The 22,873-nt window shown below is 33.8% G+C and overlaps 1 protein-coding gene across 2 annotated transcripts in view; it reads left to right on the plus strand.

The window, feature by feature from the left end:
• robo1 (roundabout 1) overlaps positions 1-22,873 on the plus strand; it is a 328,848-nt gene that overhangs the window by 251,808 nt on the left and 54,167 nt on the right. For both annotated transcript variants that reach the window (XM_070108281.1, XM_014248079.3), the window contains exons 5-6: positions 14,140-14,258; positions 17,473-17,656. In XM_070108281.1, coding sequence (XP_069964382.1) covers positions 14,140-14,258; positions 17,473-17,656 — 303 coding nt within the window. The remainder of the gene's footprint in view (positions 1-14,139; positions 14,259-17,472; positions 17,657-22,873) is intronic.

A 22,873-nucleotide genomic window follows, 5' to 3' on the forward strand; every position in this document is an offset into this window, starting at 1 on the left:
GCCTTGAAAAAGTGCTTGATTCTTGCTCAACTCCTTTGCCGCACAATCACTTACTCACTCCTCCACTGTCTTCCCTTCGTAAACGCCTTTGACGGTGTCTCGCTTCAGCTACACATATACACTCACACATGCACTCACGCTACCAAACAAACTTCAATTAGTGCAAACAACACCACAGCCGCATCAATCAAGCGGAAATAAACAACGGTGTGCATGCTGGCTGACTGACGCTGAGGAGGAGGAGAGTTCGGGTTTTTGCCCAGCGAACTTGAGCCAATTGCGGTGCATACACACACTTACTTGTATGTGTGCTTAAGGAGGAATGAGAATTGCAGTGTGTTCAAACAAAAAAAAAAGTAAATAAGAAAACGCAGCAGAGAAGCTTGGTTCAACAAGCTCACGAAGGCTGAGACACAAACACATACGACACACACACATTTCCGCACGCGCATGCAGCCTGTGTGCAACATGCATGACGACGCATATAATCCTGCGGCTAAGAACTAATAAGTCAATCAAATTGGCTTGAATTTCAGTGTTGATTGCTAGCAAACAACAGCTTTAACAATACAATAACAATAACAACAGCAATAACTTAAAACTCTACGAGTAATAAGGCGAAGAGTCACGAATTCATTTTTAGATGCCTGCAATACCGAAATATAATACATGAGTGTTTATATGTGTTAAAATGTATGTTTGTGTGTATGTATATTGAAAACAAATACTTTTACATATACCATATATATAACATTTGATTTACACCCCATTTTTCGCGAATTGTTTACACACGCTGCCAACTCCTCGCCATTTAGCGAACTGTATCTCTTTCTTTATTTGCTCATCTGGTTTACGCAGGTTTATTGCTTTGTGGCACGACTGCTTAGGGCCCTAAAAATAAAATTAACAAAAGCAACAACACATGGCGCTTAAGCGTGAAAATAAACAAGAATGCGTCGAGCACTCACAGGCTGTTACAATTTTTGACAACTTGCTTATTAAATAAGGAGAGAAGAGAAGTGATAATTCCGGGGAATGAAATATATGAGACTACGAAAATAGGTAGATAATGTATTTTTTTAATGAACCATGTCTATCCGGCTTATTTTTCAATTAGATATTTTTCAATTTTACACTTATTGGTAGTGTGTGTTTGGGATAGTATAAGATTAAGGTGAACAGTGTTTGAAGCGATTACTTTTAACCAACAGCTTTTCTTTTTTCTCAGTGTTAATTTTGCTCGTTTTCCTCCTAAAACACGGTACTACCAATAGTGCCGATATCTAGACCTAATTCCAACAATCATTCTACAAGAAAATATCTAGTATTCTTTATCCTTTTCTTCACCGAAAATCAATCAACACCTTCACTTACTCGCGTTAGGGGAGTCTCTATTACTTTCAATTTCCTTCAAATATCCAAGAGAGCGCAGTAATCTTATAGCATCAAATTCAACTTTAATTTTTTTAATTATCTCAACTACTTAACGACGATCAAACATAAGCCCTAGTCTATGCAACGATAATTCTCATCACAGCAAGCACTTCATTACTTACTCCTTGCCTATTTACTTTTTCATCTACTGAACCTCGTCGTCTGGACCTGTCTTTACAGGAAGTCGGTTACAGCATTTAAATCTTACCCTCAAACAACGTTCGAATAATGCCTACAAAGGCCACCATTAATCTAGTCTACAATAATAAAATGTGACTCAAATAACAAATGAAAAATTTCGAAAAATTTGTAAAACAAAAAAAAAACGAACGTAAATTTCGGCTGCACCAAAACTACAATATCCTTCACTAGTGCATTTTTTATAGCATAAAAGTGTATTAAAAGTTCTTTATCTTCATTTTTAACGGTAGATTTGTGTGGGGGCTATATCCTATAGTGGTCCGATATCGGCGCTTCCTAAAAATGAGCAGCTTCTTGAGGAGTAAAGGAAATGTGTAAAATTTTAGATCGACATCTCGAAAGCTTAGTGACAATCGCGTATATACAGACAGATAGACACCATCTGGGGCCAGCGCAATCTCTCTTGCAATAATTTTTGCTGACGGTTTATATACTCGTAAGTTCAGTTACCTGCAGTACCCGAAAAAAATTAGCTGTCTCTTTGCTTACTTTTATAGGTTTAAAATCAAAGAAAGACAGATGAAAAAAAATCTATAAAAATGGGCATCTGGTATTTTTAAAGAAATTGCTTGATTATACTAAGTGTTGCCAGGCATTTATTGCATCACATTGCTTATGAACCCCGCCTATATTAGAAGTCATTACAATTTTCTTTTGCATAAACTAGAAAACGTTGAATATTTCCATGTGCCTTTGAGTAATTGAAATTAAACTTGATCGCAGACAAAGGCGAATACCACTACCCGCAGGTATACAATAATGCCACAGCATTGTCCTTTATTATTCTAGAATACTTGTCGAGGCTAACCAAATATTTGCAGCATCAAATCAGCCATTGTAAAATAATTAGACACGCCATGATCTCAGTTGCCATGGAAGCCTCTAATAAGCTTTATAACAACAACGGCGCTGGCTTGTCTGTCAAAGGACAATCCATCTACCTATTGTGCTATAGAATTTGGGGGAAATTTATGATTCGATTTATTAGCCTATTTAATGGGCAAATTCCAATGAGAACAAAGCGCTGATAAATGACAGTTGGCCTTCTGGTTTAAGTGCGCTACAAGCATATTTGCATAATTGAACATTCGCTCCTTTTGTGTAGTCTATAAAAAATGCTGATAATGCCTCTCATTGAAATAATATTTTTTTGAGATAATTCTGCATTTGTTGCGAAGGAATTTTGAAAACTGACAGTTTTCCAAAACTAATGGTATAAATTCTCTGAAATATTGGCCTTACTAGCATTGAGCGGAAGTACTTCTTTTTACTTCGATGTCGAAAAAGGCTCTAAAAATTTATTCTTAAGCTTTTTATGAATTGCAGAATGTCCACGCAAGAAATAAGAAACAATATAAATATTGTATATTCTAAACAGTTTTTTCAGAGCAGCTGTCTCGAAATATAACCTTTCTAACTCTAACATTATTTCTTTATTTATCTAGCTTTACAATACATGCCAGTTTTATTTTCTTTTATAGCATGTTTACGTAACAATTTTTAACTTTTCAAGCTTTACATTGATTTTACGATTTTATAGTCTTGCTCTTCTAGATACCTCTTAATATTTGAACTCCAGCTCTGGTTTTTACTACCTTCTCACACTCGTTATTTTATTACATTGTAAAACTGCTACAATTCTTGCGTAAATAAAAAATAAAATGTTCCTAAAAGTTACTGCGTACAATTGACGCCAAATGACATCAAGCATTGTCTAGTTTGAGGCGCTCAAGTCAGTGAAAACACCAAATCAGCTTATTTCAATTCCGCCACTTAAATACAAACAATACAAATGAGTGTATGTACCTTTGCATACTTTGTAGCAAGGTGGAAAAGACTTGAAATTTGTGTCTAAGCGTCTAACTGTCAATATGGACTAGGTGAAATATTTGAATGCTCCAATGTTCTATGTTTTTTACATGCAAATAAGCTACCGTTATTTTGCTGCCGTTTTTGCGCTTTTTGCTTGAAATTTTGGTATTTTTTTCAGTTTAATTCTTTGCTAACAATTGCTTGAGGCATACTTTTAGGCGCATTGCAGGCATAGGTATTAAATATAGCTCATTTATACGTATCCAAACATACAAAGATATAATAAATTTAACAACCGGCAATTAAATTTATACTTTTATTTATTTTTATAACGGTATGGGTGCAAGTATATATATTTGTGGCTTTGTGTGTCTGTGCTACTCGCCTGCTTTCTTTACATTTACTTTTTATTGTAGCAACAACTTGTGCAGCCGCTATAAAATGTGGACATTAAAAAATGTGAAAAGAAATGTCTGGTCAAGCTAGCGCTTAAACACACACACACATACATATATGTATTTGTTTGTACGTATTTTGACCATTCTCCACCCGAAGGTGTTTAGGTGGGTGGGCATTAGCGCTTTAAAATTTGTTTCGTGCTGCAGATTTTTATAGCAAGCGAAACTCTTGTGGCGCATACAAGCACATAACCGTATATTTATTACCACGACTGTGAATAAAAACAACAACAAAAACAACTAGTAAGAAATATATAAGGCATACAAATCGTGTTTAACTTTTAACTTTTAATGCCATCTTGCATAAATCTTCATTTTGCTGCACACATATATAACTACAAAAAGAGAAAAGCGCCGAGATCTGGTGTAGCACATTGCTTGCCATTTTAAATGCTCGCCATTTTATTAGAACATAAAGCAGGCACTGACATAAAGCAGCTACTCCACTTCCAATCTCTCTCTCTTTAATTCGCTAGTTAAATTTTATTGTTTTGTATGTGTGTATGCTGTTACACAGTGGTTGTTGTTGCGCAGTGTTAGTTTAATCAGGTAGCCTATAAAAATCAGCAGGTGTATCCAATTACCAAATTTATACTCGCATAAATTTGAGCACCTTCATTTGTGCTCTATTGCGGGGAATTTTCAAATGAATTTTGAATTTCGTACGAGTTTTGCTATCAAACCGTTTTAATAGTTAACTGCAATGCATTGCATGGAAATTTTTTCGCAGTCTGCTTGAAATTAGGGAGTTTAGTATGTGCTTGCGTAATTACGGGGCTCTGTTTAGGTAAAATTTAATTAAATGGGTGCTTTTATATTGTACGTGGCGTATGAGGCATAAAAGCACTGGTTTACTAAAATAGATGTAAAAGGAAAAAAAGCTTGGAAAGCATATGTTGAGGTTTGGAAAACAAGATTTTCACAAGAATACAAAAATATGCTACTGATCCCTTTTTGCACATTGATGTAAATGAGATGGCTCAGATGCTTGAAAATATTTCAATTTGGATATAAAAATAGTTTTAAACTTTATGAAGAGATATTTTTTTATAATTTTTACATACTTTTAGGCCTATGAACATTTTGCACACATTTTTTATATTTATAACATATTAAAGCATATCTTTAGACTTAGAAAAATTAGACATGTATAAATTGTAGAAAACAGCTGCTTAATGTCAATTAATTTCTTTAGCTAGTTCAACGGTATTGATTCTGAAAACAGTGAATTTTAACACTAATGAAGAATGCAATCTTAAAAAGTAATGCATAATTTTAGGCCTATGAATTTTTTTTGACATTGTTGATTAAATTTATGTGCACTAATATAATAACATGCAAAGTCATCACAGGTGCTTAGAGGATATTCATTCTATTATTTTTTATAACCTCGTATGCGGTCAAAAGTAAAATTTAGAACCACTTATTAAAGCGGCATCTGTACAGTGGGACATGGCGTAGCCAAATTTAAGGATATTATTATAAATCTCTTTATGAAATCTATGAAAAACTCCCAACTGATTTCAAAAATACATTTAAATTAAGGGACTACCTCCACTTGCCAGCCAAAAAAAAAACGTTATTTTCCGGAATAATAAATAAATAAAAGTAATGTGCATTTACTTTGACAAGCCGCGATTTATTTTGAAAAACTTTGAATTTCCTTGATCACGTGGCCGGACTCTAGAGCAGCTCCGAGAAAGGGCGTGCGGAACTGAGGCATATTTTGTGGCTTAAAATTATGTCAATTGCAAATTTATTATTGTTAGGGAAGAATACAGGCAATCGTTCAAACACTAGTCTAAACTTAAATTTTTGACATAACGAAAACGCAATTCCGAAACTATATACTCGTACTGGACCAGCTTCGAATATATGGGAAATATTTACAAATACATGTACATTCAATACACAATCTATGCAAAAAAATATCGATTTTTAATTCACTATTGGTTCTTAACTGATTTGAAAAGAATCTAATTGGATTCCTAGAGTAATACAAACAGTTATAGCAAAGTAAATGAAAAAATCTTTACTGAAATTTAAATAAATAGCAGATTCTTCAAATAAAACGCTGCATACAATTAGGCGAAAAGTTAAATAAATTAAGTTTTACTAAAAATGTATCCAAATCATGCACCATATTCGGCTACCAATAATTTCAATAATAATTGCAGCTAGTTTAAGCTATATTTTGTGTATCATAATATATGATATGGTATGTTCGATAATAATAAAATATACAAAATAATATATATTACAGATTGGACAGATTTTATAAAAAAGTTCCTTTGAAAATCGTATCATTTTATATCTTATCAACTTTTTCGATTGTTTTCATTATTTCTTTAATTTTAAATCACAAATGCTTCGCTTAAAAAAATTTCTTTCGTATCAAATTTATATGACAACACTAGCCATAATTACAAAAACAATATGAGGTCATATACATTTTTCAAAATTATCCAATACCTAGCTAAAACAGTTTTGAAATATCACCTACAATGAGGCTACCTAACCTATTCACCAGCAAGTAACCTACTCACGTTTACCCCAAGCTCGCTTTCATTAAGGGTTGGATACAACAACAACAAATGAGCTGTCAGTAACGCATCATTGCGCTAAAACACGTTTAGCTCTATTATCATTATTGGCACTATCAACGCTGACTTCAACACCACAGCCATGAGACATCAGTGGTGACAACGTCGTCAGACAGCTGAAAGCAAAATAAACAACAAACTCACAAGCAGCAGATATTTATACACATAAATATATAGAGATATACATATATGTGTGCAAATACATATACATATATGTTGATCAAGTAAAAGTAATAGAAAATATGCTGAGAAATAAAAATATCGAGCTGTTTTGGAGCTGCAAGTAAAATTACGTGAAAGCGCTGCCATCGATAATGCAAAACGGTGCGTAGTCGGTAAAGTACAAGTGAAGATGAAGGTGTTCAGAAGACTCACTGCAAATTTGTATAAGTAAGCAACAAACCAACTGACAGCTGAGCCAACTCTGCGCAAATTCATCAAACACACCCACATACACACCTGCGCATTTACGCTCAGAAAGCTTGACGAACAGTTGCAAATATCAAAGGCACAACGAAAACATACATATAAAATTGTATTGTATACAACAAATATGCACACAACTCGCCATAAAACATTACTGAGCACACCGCTAGCCGTTAACAAGCGTCAAGTAAACAAATACACTCAAACATACACAACAACAGCAGACATTTTAGTCGCTTTCCTCAAACTTTGTGTGTAATTTGCATTAACTCTGGCTTCAAGCGTCTTCTGCTGTCACTTTTACAACGCATTTGATGCAAATACATTTGGCTACATATGTGCATGTTTGCACCTTTCTATTTGTATTTGCCACAAACAGTTTGTGCGTATTTACTTTGTGCCATTATGTAGCCACAGGCGTTCAGGCGTTGAGACACTCAACAGCAGCCGACCAGCATGCGAGCGAACAAATGAATTAATAATAGAAGCGACACAATGAAAGAAGAGTCAATTAGCTGTGCTGTGTGTGTGTTGGTGTATCTTTGTGTTTGTGTTTGTTTGCTTAAACCAGACATTTTCAATTCAATTAGATACGCGCCTCGCCCTTGTCTTACTCTTACTCCGCTCTAACTCTACTTGCTTCAGCAATCTCCACTCACTTGCAACTTCCCTGCACACTTGCCTCGCTCTTCATACACGCTTAGGCAACACCTTCATAGCCAATCCGCTTTACACTCCGCGCTTCAGCGATATCACGCGTGTTGCAAATATTTTTGTATGCTAATTATGGAATAATTAAATGCATACACCGGCAGCTAAACTACAATGGAAACAAGCGCGCGCACAAACACACACATATAGTTCATACACACACCACACACATAACGCACTTTCACACAGTCTCGCGCTTATATGCGCCAGCGCTAATTTGCCAAACACATGTCAACGCCCACGCTTTCTGCGCTCAACCCACGAATTTCCGCAATTAGATTGAGTCGCTTTGAGAATTTAATCCTTTCGTTTCTTTTAATTGCGTGCGTTAGTATGTGAATGTGTGTGAGTGTGCGTGCTATTGCCGTTAGCGCTCAGTTAGTGGAGGAGTAGTTTCAGTTGCCTACATTTAGGCGTAGCTACAGCACGCATCGCTTCTTATGTGACGCTAATTTAATATTTTAATTAGCAACTAAATGTGAGTGCCACAAAGCACATACACACACTTAAGCAATTACAAGCAAAACTGTGCAACAGTGTGTGGCTTGCAATGAACAGTTGGTTGGAAAAATTGTGGAAAAAGCATTCATTTGACATGAAACGCTTGATTGTCCTTTGCAGGAATGCGTGCCATTTATGTGTGTTGAAAATTAGACTTGCCTCGCGGCGTCTGCTCGCTATCGTCCTTAATTATTATGCGCATTAGAAATTCTTGGTCGCCTCTCATAGCAATTATCATTTAAATTTTATCTGCAACACATACCGCTGTTTTCGTTTTCTCTTCTCTCTACGGCCATGTTCAGTTAGTGATTTTAATTATCCCAAATCATTTTTTCATTAATTTGATTCCTGTAAGTTTGCTTCTTTTTAGTCAGAAAGACAGGCAGGTGTAATATCAGCTGTCTCTACGGCTTCCGGTTGGATGTGTAGCGGCAAGAAGATTTCCATTTCGGTAGAATTACTCGTGTACATACGAATGTATTGTATATATTTGTATGTGTATATTAAAATGGGTAAAAACAATCGATAATTTTTTTTTACTTTATACTCAGAAAAAATGGTCCTCAGGGTTTCAGACTTCTATTTAGTGTAGAGAAAAAATCATATCTCAGTATCTTTTATTTAATACCTAACTCATCTTTTATATATTGTGGAATTAAAAATGCTCTAAAATAATGATCTCGTAGCTTCTTTCATAATCCTCACTGCTCAAAAGTAGTTTTGAATTAAAGTTTAATTTTGTTAAGCCAAATTTATGTTTTTTCATGGATTCTATACCCGCTATCAAAAACGTATTATGGCGAATAAAAATAATATTTTATTTTAGAATATACTAGTATATGTATTATAAGCAGAATAAATGTATACGATTTCAGCAGCTTGCTAAATCATTTATTAGTACTAATGAAGTTATTAATTTAATATTTATAAGTAAATCGACTTAAATTTACCTGACAAGCCTAAAGACATAATATCCAATTAAGTTTAAATATGTATGACTATAGAAAAAAACAACAAAATCTCGTAAAAATTAAGAGTATATGGTCGAAAGTAATACAAATAAAAGTATTATATTTTATAATGTCTTTAATTTCGAATGATTTTGATGTAATCGCATTGATTCCCTATAATTTTTCATATTTTCTTATATGATACAGGAAGCTAAATGTTGTCAGTCGGAAAAATAGCTTGACCTTTACCACATTCAAAAATTTTAATTTTCAATATTATTTCAAATAAAAAATTAAATATTTTTGCAATTTTTTTTTATTTCAAACAAAAGATTTTGAGAAAATTTCAAAGAAAAATATTCAAAACTCGGCCATTATGACGTCGTTTCCTGCAGTCCCACGGAAAAACAGTACCCCCGCGTTGACAGCAGAACTTCTTATAGGATCATGAAAAGCAAAAAAAAAAAAAAAATACCTATTCTAATTAAGACCATAAACTAAGTATTAGACGAAGCTAAAACAAAAAAAAAAATGAAAATTGTATTTTCGGCAGACGTTTTTACAAAAAATGCAAATTTTAATGAAAAATTTGTCGATGAAATCCTTCGTTAAAGACCTTGTAAGTGATATATTAAAGACTTGTGTAAAATTTCATTAAAATCGGTTGAATAGTTCGCGAGAAATCTCGACAACCGACTTTGAAAACACCGTATTGAGAAATATGAGTTTAAAGTTTTAAGTAACTAGCTGACCTCGTGCACGCAAATTTTGAAGATTGTATCTCCAAAGCTGTTACTCGGATCAACTTGAGAATTTATTAAAATATTCTAGGGATGTTATAGAATTAAATATGGCAATAAATTATTTTTTTAAAGCCGTGACACTTATGTAACTCCTTAAAGATCAGAAATAAATTACGGTGTGTAAAATAAATCGAATAACAGGAAATTAAAAAGCGGAAGACCTTCTATTAATATAAAGAGCTCAAACTTGGAGAGAATTTGTTTGAGGTGATCTACAAATCATTTTTTTTCAGAGTTTAAAGTGAAAAACCAATTTTGTTTGACCCACCCTAATACATAGTACGATACAATTTTCACTAAATTGTTGAAATAATATATGTATATTCATAGAAGGTTTTTAGGTATATAAGATAAATACATTTGACTACCAAATAAAATTATTTGTTGGCAAAACTTTTGCCCTCGATTTGTAGAGCGTTTAAATGGGAGAAACTCAAGAGAAATGGAAATTTTTCATTAAATGCATACAAAATATATTTATTTTGTTTAGAAAATATGTAATGCTTGCCTTTATATCGGTCTAATGAATTCAAATGTCCTTTATCTGCATACAGTGCAAAATCTTTTTGTATTCGGTGATTTATTTGCAACACTTTTTTCGTATTTTGGCAAATAATAGTGACACTGCAGCACAATTAAAGTCGTTAAAATTTCAAAATATGCATTATATGTATATATGTATATATATATCTATATATATATTATAGTATATATTAACACCATTTTCCATTGAACTGTTCAATGGCTGCGCACACTCAGTGCTGCCACATGCGAATCTGGCAACTTGACAGCGCGAAAATTTATGCCTGACACTTGCTGGCGTTGCATAAACAATAAGCGGCAAAGGAAAAGTGGCACAAAAAAAATATTTAAAACATTTATGGCGCAAGACAATGGCTAAATCGCCGAGACAAAGCGAATAATGAAATGCCAACACACGCACACACACACACACAAACAATTAAATGCATGTGTGTAGGTGCAACAAAAGCGGCCAAAAATGATGCAAAATCGGAAGAAAAAATACAAAAGAAAAAAGGAAAATAAGCTTGAATCAAAAGTGGAGCAAAAAATGCAGATAAAATTAAATTGTATTGCAGCGAATTGAATTGAATTGGCATTCAAAGAAAATTTATGAAGCAGGAAGCAAATAATTGAATATGAAATAAATATGGAAAATGAATAAAAATGAAAAAAAATCAACAAAAGCCTTTGCACAAACACACAACTGTCACAAAAGGCAACGAAGGTCGCTGCGGTTGGCTTGATGGCCAGCACGGCGGCAACGTTTACAGCACTTCATGCCACATGCCACTTTCAGCTGGAAAAGGTGTCGCGCTTGTCTGCGGTTGACTTCGTGCGCTTTGTCTGCACCACTTTTGCCAAGCTTGCGCCAAACCTGTGCAGCGCCATTCATTACCGTTGAGATTTCGCAAACGCTGCCTTATACGCTTATGTGGCAAGAAAAACTAGGTATGGAAAAAAATTAATAGTGTTAAAGTGTTTAAAAATGCTGGGCGCAAAATTTGGGTGGGTGTATCACAACTAGCTGTAAATTAAATAAAGTGGCGACAACTTTGATTTATGGTCGCAACGCGTCGCCGCCTGCGAGTCGACACCAATCAACTGCAAGTCAATTGCAAGTCAAGCCGAGTCAAGTCACAGGCATTTGCAACACAAAATGAATTGAATTGAATTGAATTTTATTTATAATTGCACGGGTGTTTAGAAGTAAAATGACAGCAGCCACTCAGAAAGTGTTGAAGTGATTTGGATTTGGTTGAAAGTAAACAAAAACTAGAAAAAACGTTATAATACCCTTCACAAATCAAAAAGTTTCCATACAAGAACTTTATTTTCAGCGATTAGCTTGTATGACAGCTATATGCTATAGGTATCCGATATCGGCGATTTCGACAAATGAGCAGCTTCTTGGGGAGAAAAGAGCGTTTGTCTGAGTTCAGATCGATAACTCAAAACATCATAACTAAATCGACTAACTTATAACTATACAGGGTATTGTTTCAGGGTATTAAAACAGAAAAAGAGATAAGAAAAAATAAAACCATAATATTCAAAATTACATTTTGCATATCGCTGATTAAAGTGAATGCTGTCATTTTGTCACCGCGCTCATTTAAATAAATGTTTACGCTTGTGTCGACATGTATTGCCGCAATATGTTGCACAATTAAGTATAAAGCGTGCATGCCACAAGCTAACCCATAAAAAAATAGATGTTTATAAGCAAATGTAACGAAACAGGCAAATAATTAAACAAGTAATATACATAAAACTCAAAGATTATACTGCATTTCTGATTAAAAGTTCCCGCAATAGACTTCACGGTACCCCGTTGCACGTTCACTTGCGAACGGAAATGCATTGGTTTACCATGCAACTTAGCTTTCAATTAAAATCACATAAATTCATTGACAATACTTGTGTCATTAAAGCATTTAGTAAAGTGAGGCTTGATTAGCAGCTTAAGCAGCAGGCGCGTCTATGCGCATGCGCAGCGCACGACACAATTTCTTCACTATACTGAGTTTTGTGGCTACGTCTACATATGTGGTTGATTTCAAGATTGCTCAAGTGTTTGTTGCATAAAAATCTATTTAAACAACGCTCAAGCCGGTCACACACCCACACAAAGACGCTGGTGATCACGTTAATTGTTGCCCTAATGGAATTTCGTCATAAAATTACGATTATTATTATTACTTCTACACTATACACCATTAATCTGTTAAGTTTGGAAGATAGTGTGTGCATTAATTGCGTAAAGAGGATGTTTTTATGTACTTATATGTATTGTATGTTATATTACTTGGATATTATTGAGTTTGTTGCGAGTTTGGATGGTAAAAAATACTCTTCTGTGCGTCACTTAAAAGCAATTTGATAAGTGGTCATTTAAGTTGTTATTTTATTTTAATAAAATCTTCAAGAATTTTGAGAATATATAATAAAAATGTGAAAGTAGCAGTTGAATGCCGCATTCACTAAATTTGTGTTAGCTAAAACTGCTGTGTGCCTTGCCTTTGAAACTTCTCTTTCCTACATTATTCAACATTACTCTACTCCAGGTTCAGGCTTCCTGATCAATACAACGTCTATCAAGCATAAGTGGCTACCATTAAGCTATCAGTAGGTCTACCGCGCCGGAGCGCAGCCTCCCTCAGAGTGGTGACCATACACTCTTATAATAGGTAGTAGTGCAGCTAAACTAGCCTTGAGCTCGCAGACCATATGCTCTAGACTAGTTAAGGAATGGCTCGACTTTTTAACTCTGGAATCGAGTTACTTCATGATTAGACTGGGTGCCTGGTCATAGCGGAATTGCAGGAAACTGTGAGGCTAGTGACCTTGCTAAGTTAGGTAGTTCTGTTACACTAGCTGCAGAATGGGAACGGGTATTAGCTTAACTGACATCTTATGAACCACTTATGAATGGTTGGGCCTCAGCCGAGCTCAGCAAGCGCTGGTCAGATACTAGCAACTGTGCTATTGTAAGCACCTTCTGGCCTAGGGTAAATAATAAGAGGACTATAGAGCTCCTCACCCTCAGCAAAGTTTATCTTATAAGAGTTCTAACTAAACACTGCCCGATTGGGATTCATGCGGGAAGATTTAAAATTTTACCTGATGCTTGAGTAGGAGATCATTGCAAGACTTTCTTCTCAAAGCCAGATGTAGGCCAAAATACGTAAAATCTTACACTATTTGACATCCCGGTGGATTAGCGGAAATATTAATAAAGTATTTAAGCGGTTCAAGTTGCTATGTCGAGATTTAATATCAGTTTTTATTTGGCTTCACAAATGAGTATAGTTGGCAGTCTAATATGGCGAGGAGTCTTATGGGATGAGCAACCTAACCTAACTTAACTAGCCTAAAATAACCGCAGAGATCGTTTCACAATTTAGGCTTCTTCAGTACCGGTATTTATTTTAAATCTATATTAGTCGTATTTGTTCCATACCATTCTATTCCCCTCCGTTTAAATTTATTCCATTCCGTTCTTTCATTTAATTTCATTCAATTCCATTCATATGGAACGTGTCTTTCGTGCCGATATAGTGGGTTTACCTTGCGTTTGTTCTGTTCTTTGCAATTGCAATTTGATTGATCTCTAGATCTCATTATTTTTCAAATGTATTGCTTTCGATTTATCAACAAAATATTTTTAAAGTATATCTTCAATCGTTTCTGACTTCATTTTCTTTTTCCATTTTAGTTCTACGCGATGACTTCCGCTCGCAGCCGAAGGACACACGTGTGGCTAAAGGCGAAACCGCTTTACTGGAATGTGGTCCACCGAAAGGTACACCCGAACCAGCGCTAATATGGATGAAGGTAAGTGCCAAGAATTACAAAAATATATTAGGAGTACATTTGCACCTATAAACATATATTGTATAATATATACTTGTATATATGCGGTGACACACATCACCAAAATTATCACTATAAAGCAAAACTAGACCAGGATATGCAAAACGAACACACATAAAATTCTAAACCTGAACATTTCGCACTGTCGCCTTGATTGCTTGTTGCATCAAAAAGTTGGTTAATACTCTGCTGTAAGTACGCTGTTGGTGCAACATGCTACATGCGTGCATTATGCATGAGACAGCGCTGTGGCAAATGTTGCAAGTGAAAATTTACATGTTTTTTCATTTTGATTTTTCCCTGCGCTGAAGAAAAATCATAAATAAATAAAAATGGTGTTAGAGTGCATTTGCCCAGCAGGTTGTCAGCTGGCAGCGTTTCATGCATACACACACAAACATAAATTGGTGCATTTATGGCAGTATATATATTGCTCGCTTATGTGGATACAGTCTGACTTTCAGATATGCAAATATGCTTGTATTTATATGTATGTAATTTGTGTGTCTGTGTGTACGTAATCACAAATGTTGCCATATTTATTTGCACAAATGGAAAAGCGGTGAATTATTTATGCGCCCGGCTGTCAGAAAGCGAAATGTGTATGCATAAATTCGCTTTGAAAGCGATATGCCAGCGCAGGCGACAAGCGTTGAAGGTGCAAGTAAAGACGCACGTTAACAGCGAAGGTGTTTTGCCGTATTTGTCAAGCGAAAATGTAAATAAAATTCGCTAAAGTGTGGTAAAATTGAGTGTTTGTAATAAATATGTTGTGAATATGCATGTATATATGTATACATATTTAGTAATACGTACTTGTATTATATGTATACAAATATATTTGGAAAAAGTTTGCAGTATTTGAAACGCAAGTCAAATTAAAGCTTAATTTTGAATGGTTTGAATTACTTACAAGACATCCTCTGCATTAAACTGTTATTAAACTCTCGCAACAAGTTGCTACAGAGTATAAAATTTTTTTCACCTAATGATTGTTAGTAAAATATTAAAGTAATCGTGATAAATATAAAGTTATGTATATACTTATAAATGATCACGAGACGAATTGAATTCGGAGTCACTGTCTGTTCGTCCATCTGTGGAAACGCAAACTTGAGTAAAAATGTATATATCTTGATGGTACACGAGTTCCTCTTGGCACACAAGGGAGTATGATATTGCATATAAGCGAAATTGGACCATTACCACGCCCACAAAATGCTGTTAAACGAAAACACATAAAGTGCTTTAACTAAACTTAAAATTTAGATACAAACCCATTATTTGATACAAGGGATTGTAGTAGAAAGAGGCATATGTGCGCTTAGTATTTTCTAAAAAGCGGGTTTGTTTCCGCTCTCTAATGGGTTTAATGAGCATATCTCACAAACTACTAAAGCTATTTCAACAAAGCTTGCTGATGGGTTAGATCAGATGATAACCACGTCCCCTTCGCATATAATCGTTATGTTGAAAACTACTTAACAGGCGTTAACTCAATGAATAAACACGTCATAGACATTTAATGTTTATTATCTGACACCCAAGATGAGACGAAAGGTCTTCATAGCAGCCGGTGTCAAAATTGACCAATGGGCATGGCGCCGCTTACCTTTAGGTAAAATCGTATATCTCAGGAGCTTGTACTAATTTCAACCAAATTAGTATACGGCATTATTTCGACATTCGTATGTTACGTTGTGAAAATTGCGAAATCTGACAACTTCCCATATATAAAAATTTTATAGTCCGTATAAATATTTTATTTTACGAAAAATAAAGCACTAACACAAATATTGGCGTAAGACTTTGAGGAAATAGTAATCGAATATTTTTGAACGTTAGATGGCATACTTTAGCATCTAGATACTGAATATATGGTCCTAGGTGCTTTCAACTGATTTTTTGCTAAAAAATTTGGAACAACTCTGAGTGTATTATTTAAATTCAGAGAGAATCTTTTTCTGATATAGTATGCATTCGGGTCAAAACTGGATAAAATGGGGTCAATACTTATATAACACTCATAAGCCCCATTTATATAATGTAAATATTTTCGAAACTGTGGTTGACTTTATGTGCGATATTTCTTTAAGGTATCTCAGATCGGGCATTAAACATGTCATCGTGAGTATGTGTCATCGGTCAATATGTGAGATATCTTCAATAAATTTATGTAGCATCTCTGTCTAATGTGTGTTATTATGCGTATAATATATAAAATCAGGTCAATATTATCCCTAGCCCCCATACCTATCGTACCTACTTGTATTATACGCATTTTAAACTTCCGGTTCAATTTATTGCGTATGTATTGGTCAATATGTAAGCTGTAATTACAAAAATAACTGAACACATAATATTGAACAGAATAATTATTTTCTTTAAATAAAGACTAAAATTAATAAAATGAATACTCTAAATAAGGTTTAAAAATACATTTTTTTTATATCACATTTTACTAATCTTTTGTTTTTTGGTTATTGCCTTTCTATATGTAAATCTCACTTGAATTAGATTTTTTTCGAAATATTTTTTATTTTATTTTATAATTATTTGAAAAAAAATTTTGTTAAAAAATATTTGTTAAAAAAAAATTGTTAAAATTGTTAAAAATTTTTTTTAAAAGCATTAATGTAAATAAAAAAATTGCGATTTTAAATAAAAAAAAATTATATAATATGTTATTGTTTAATATGTTTAATAAATTTTCTTTTCATTATATAATAATCGAAAAATACTAAAGTTATACACATATAATAGGCACTGAAGGCTATTAGTTTGAAATGTAGCGCTATTACAGAAATTATTTAAAAAATTACATATATCGGTTTAAGATATGCAACACAGTTGAACCTACTCTAATAACATTGTTGAAAACTCAGAGCCTTATGCTGCTTTAAATAATAATGAAAAGGAAACAGCAAATTACGATAAATATAGTTAAAGCACATGCAACGATTTCTACAAAAAATCAAAATAACAAATGCTGCTGAATATAAATGTAAGATGTAAAGTCAGCAGTTAATAATAAATCGAATTATACTTGTATACTTATAAAAAGATATGTACGTATAATATAAATATATTATATATTGCTTAAAATTCATAAAAAAAATATTTTTAAGTCAAACTAACTTTTTCACTCTCTTTCTCTCTCTTCTGTTTTTTTTAGGATGGCGTACCATTGGATGATCTAAAAATTAAATCTTATGGCCCCACCTCCCGTATACGCGTCGTCGATGGTGGCAATTTATTGATCAGCAACGTGGAACCCATCGATGAGGGCAACTACAAGTGCATCGCGCAGAATTTGGTCGGCACTCGCGAGTCCAGTTATGCTAAATTAATTGTACAAGGTGAGTTTAACCAAAAGTTTGAACACAAAATACAAAAATTTATCATCATCACACAATAATAACCAAGGTAAACTTGCAACAAAACAGCAACAACAACAATAAAGAATTGTAGTAAAACAACGCTCAGTCACGTGCAGCCAAAAAAATGTTGCCACAACTTGCTTTGCCTTATCCCACATAATTTAATTTTCTTATATGCATATTTATAGTGTTTCATGTTGTTTTTGTTGTACTTAACTTTTTGGTTTATTGCTGGTTTACCTGCTTATTTAATTTTGTCTGCTTTTAGTTTTCTATTTTCCCATAACTGGCATCCTTTCGGTTTCTTTATGCGCACGAAACGTGTTTATCGATTTTATTATTATTATTTGTTATGTTTTTTGTTGTTGTATTTTTATTAGTTTGCTTGTGAGGATGCTTTCAAGCAAATGCAATTTGAATATTCAAGCGTTTTTGTTGCCTCAGCAAAAGGTTTCTCATGTTGCCGATAAGGTGTTGATTTTGCTTAGATAACTGTTATAAGTGGTCATGAATGGAACTATCGTTGGTTGTATGTACGTATGTATATGTGGTAGTATGTAAATACGTATCTATAAATTGAATTGAAATGTGCGTGGACACAGTGACATGTTAGCATGGCGTGATAAAAGTGGAATTCTCACTTATTTTCTGATTTTTTTTATGGAACATACATATTTCTGTATATATTTTCAATTTAAAAGAATATAAATGTAGGTATATACCTATGAGTATTTGCTTAAGCGTGTGGTTTTCTGCTGCGTTTATCTCAGTAGGTCAAAGTTTATTGAGAATTACGTAATCTGTAATCGAAAACAAATCAAAATATTTTTGCACAATGTGTCTCAGAGAATACATAGAAAAAGATAGAAACCGTAGAATCGTCTAATTGAAGGTGTGTCGGTACTCCGTTGTACTCTTGCGCTTTATCGCTGGACCTATGAACTTCCCGTGAACTCTGTGAGCGCTGGTCAACAACCAGAACGGCTGTGAGATCCTTCTGGCGCAAAATGAACCGATAAATGAAGAGTTGAATGTTCAACTGTAAATTTGTTGTAATAAAATTTTAATAATAAATATACTTAGGTGAGCATATTTGTCCCAGCAAAATCCGCGACGATTTTTTATAGTCATCAATTTTTTCCATATTACAATTTACTGAAAATCGCGACATATAATGAGTGAGAGAGCAACACAATTTTATTCAATTACTTTTTGTTTGTTTTTTAATTTCAAAGCCCTGGATGACCGGGACGCTTAACTCGGAATCCGGGCTGTCAAACCGGGGCGAATGGTCAGCTAACGATAGGTTTTACACAGAAATTGGGTTCAAGATGTTACATAAAGTTATTCTTTGAACTTTTGGACCCTAAAAATAACTGTTTACCATTAAAATGAAAATAAAAAACTGCGTATTGTGTAATTAATATAAGAAATATTGAATGATTTATGATCAAATTTCCTAATCCCGATACGCTAAGACCTTGGATAAACGAATACAACCGAAATGCGGTATCTACGAACTAATTTAGAACGAAGGATGAGAAACAATCCTACAGTCGATTATCCGGCGTATATTTTAACTCAATCTCGGCTAAAAGTGTCATTATTATTTATCAAATGAAAAAGGTTTTTTTTCGATTTTACTATTTTGTGATATAAAATGCTTTTATAAAGAAGCTTTCAAAGTGAAAGCTCTTATTTAAAAAGTTTTGATCTTCATATAGAATTACCGCGCAGTGAGGCAAGACGTATATTTTTATAAAATTAAAACCGTAACTGTTGCTCTCAAATAAATTATTATATCGAAGAACGATAAATGATCCATAAAATCCTGTCTATGCTCAGTACCGCTATTTATTTTCACTTAAAACTTTCCAAAAAAAATATTTACACAATTTAGACTAATCTCGGCTCTGCACTCTTACAAATGCATATCGCAAATAACAACAATAACTGCACTTACTACTTTTAGCCCTTTATTTGGCTACGCTGAACGAAAATCAAACAGAAAAAATCGGACAAAAACGAACTTTTATTGAACGAATTTGCTATTAGCATAAATTTTCTAGAGAATCTGCTGTTGCACTTAGTGGCCATTCACCGCACATTGGCGCAGTAAATAAATAAATACAGTAAGTCGGGCAGCGGCAGCCAACTTGAGAGAATGTAATGGCAGAACAATAAAAAGTTATGACTGCAATGATAAATAGAAAGAGAAAAAAGGAGAAAAATAAGAATAGCAGAAAAGCTCACAGCAAAAATCGAAGTCAAATGGAAATGGAAATGTGCATGTGACCGAAATGTCGGTGATGCGCTACTTAGGTGCTTGCCACTATTGTTGTTGTAGGGATAGCGAGCCACCAGCAAAGTTCACACAACACAGCGGGCTCCAAAGAAATGTGGCCTGTGCCTGTGAATTTCCAAAAGCAGTAAAAAAAGGAAAACAAGTTGAGTAAAAGTGAATGCGATGATATGCATAAAAAATAAAAGAAAAATAGAAAATAAGTATGGTAAAAGAAAAGCGCAAAAATCGCGTATCAAAGCGACGACACACATAAAATCTGCTCAATTGCATAAGCAAGCTGAGCGCAACATTAAATGCACTACATTTGCGCATATTGATTTTGGAAAGGTTCGAGGGGAGGATCAGTGTACAGCTGTGGGGCAAATGCACACACATATGCACATATGTATGTATGTCTGAGGGATCGACAAGTAAGTCAGCGCAAGTGCATAAGCTTAATGTGTTGGAAAACGTTTGGAAATTCACAATTTGACATACAATTTTATTGTATGTTGACTTCCAAATCATTTCGAAGTCAAAGGAAGATTTGCTACAATGAAAGTAAGCAGCTATGAGTATGCTTTCGAAATTTATATTTAATGTACAGATTTATGTAAAAAGACAATGACTTTTTTGCTTGGTTTGACATTTGCTATTATTTGTAAATAGTGCGAATTTTTTTATATAAATAAAATATTTGCTAAATATACATTCAATATATAATATTAAATACAATATACGTAAGAAATCTTGAAATAGCTCAAATAAAAAACCTCATATTTATAATTAGTTCTCACCAAAAAAAAATATTTTCATTGTCAGCCAAATATTACACTTCGACATATTTCATTGAAATTTTCTAATTTGCATAATTTTCAAAAATATTATTTTTTAACAATATTTATTTTTAAATATTAATTTTTAAAAAATTTATAATTTTAAAATATTTAAAAATTATACGAAATTTTTTATTTTTCTGAATTTTGAAAATATTTTTTGAACGGAGTACGAATATTGCTCAGTATAATTGGTTAATATATTTTAAAATATGTATTATTAATTATTTTTTTTTATCGATAACTTTTTTACGTCAAAGCTTTTTAATTTGAATTATAATTTCTGCAATTTTTTATTAAAGTATCACGAAATACTTAAAATGTTACTTAAATTTAAAATATGAATTTTTATACCCTGAATACCCAGAAGACCGTCGGAGACCCTATAAAATATATACATAAATGATTAGTGTGACGAGGTGAGTCGACTATAGCATATAGCTACCAAACAAACTGATCTATCGAAATCCAATCCTTGTATCGAAAGCTTTTTTTTTGACAAAATATCTTCACGAAATTTGGCATGGATTAACGGTATAATCTCTGGAAAAAATTGTTCAGATTGGACCACTATAGCATGTAGGTGTCAAAAAAACTGACCGATCAAAATCAAGTTCTTGTATGGAATCTTTTGTATATGTGAAGGGTATTATAGCAGTTTCACTGCAACGGCAGTTAAGGTTGCCTTTCGTGACATATCATGCGGTATCAGGACATATGCATAACCTGTTTATTAGTTTCTTTGTCCAATACTATACAGAGTGCAGTAAAGTGTTAGGGACGTATCATTGCAATAACTTTTTGTGCAGAGATTATAAATAACAGAAAGAATGAAGTGCTAAATTTGGAAGAAATCTAATATTATATTTGCATAGTATTGTTGTTGCTTGTGGTTAATTTTAAGATACTAATACTTTTTTCTTTTTTTAATTTATTATTTTAAAAGTAGGATACCTATGTATTTACGTATGTATTCTAATGGTTTGAATATGTACAAAAATTTCAAAAAAAAATTATTAATTGCTGCAACACGGTTTTTTCATTCCATTAAACCATATTCAAAACCAGTAGCAATCGCCTTCCTCAATTAACTACTGCTATTTGAATAGATAAAGTTTTATTACACAACTGATAAGCCAATCGAGTTCATTAGCATTACATTAGTAGTACACACAACCCTAAAAATAGAAACGGCGCAAAGCACAAATGTCATTTATTCGCCTCTCAAGGCATTAAATTAACCTTTTTATTGCACATTCGTGCGCCAAGTATACACAAACAAATATATACATGCATATATATGTAACATAAGTGCCTGAATATGTAAATAATTGGTGGGTCCCTACTGACGTTAGCGACATGTGCACCCATACACACACACAAGGAGTCGCTTACACACACGCGTGCATCCCTTCAGGTGCTTTTCGAACAATTGAAAATACATGCGAAGCGCTTGTAGGCGCCACTCAAGCAGCGTTACGCAAACGATGGCAGACAACAGCGCCAACAGCAACAACAACAATTAGAATACACGTAATGAAATATAGCAATGAAAGTGTTAGCAAGGGAAGCGAAACAGTTTGATGGCGATAAGGGACTCGTGTGTTTGTGTTTGCATATGTATGTGTTTTAGGGAGGCCTGCCGGTGACGCCACAAATACTACCCACGCTGCGTGAGCCACTTAAAAGTGCGCTTATGAATATTTTTGTTGGCTTTTCACTGCTGCAAACATAAATATAGTGAATGAAATGCTCAGTTGTGCGATCAGATAAGTAATTATATATGTATGTATTGTATATAGAACACTCTAACACTCTGCTGTTGCTTAGCTGGTGAGGCCGCTATCAACTCACACATCAAATTGTACACAAAGTGATATGAATATGATTTTGTTTATAGGAAAAAAATCGATTAGGTAAATAAAATTGTTTAACAGCAAGCAAAAAACAAAAAAAAAAAAAAACAACTAGCTATTGGAGTATAGGGTGTGAGTGTGTGGGTTTGGTGTGTGCTGTGCGAACTTGTGCACATGTGTATTTACTTATGCGAGCATGCTGACTATACGGGTCGCTACT

This window comes from Bactrocera oleae, chromosome 4 (genome assembly GCF_042242935.1).
Source record: "Bactrocera oleae isolate idBacOlea1 chromosome 4, idBacOlea1, whole genome shotgun sequence".
Classification (NCBI taxonomy): domain Eukaryota; kingdom Metazoa; phylum Arthropoda; class Insecta; order Diptera; family Tephritidae; genus Bactrocera; species Bactrocera oleae.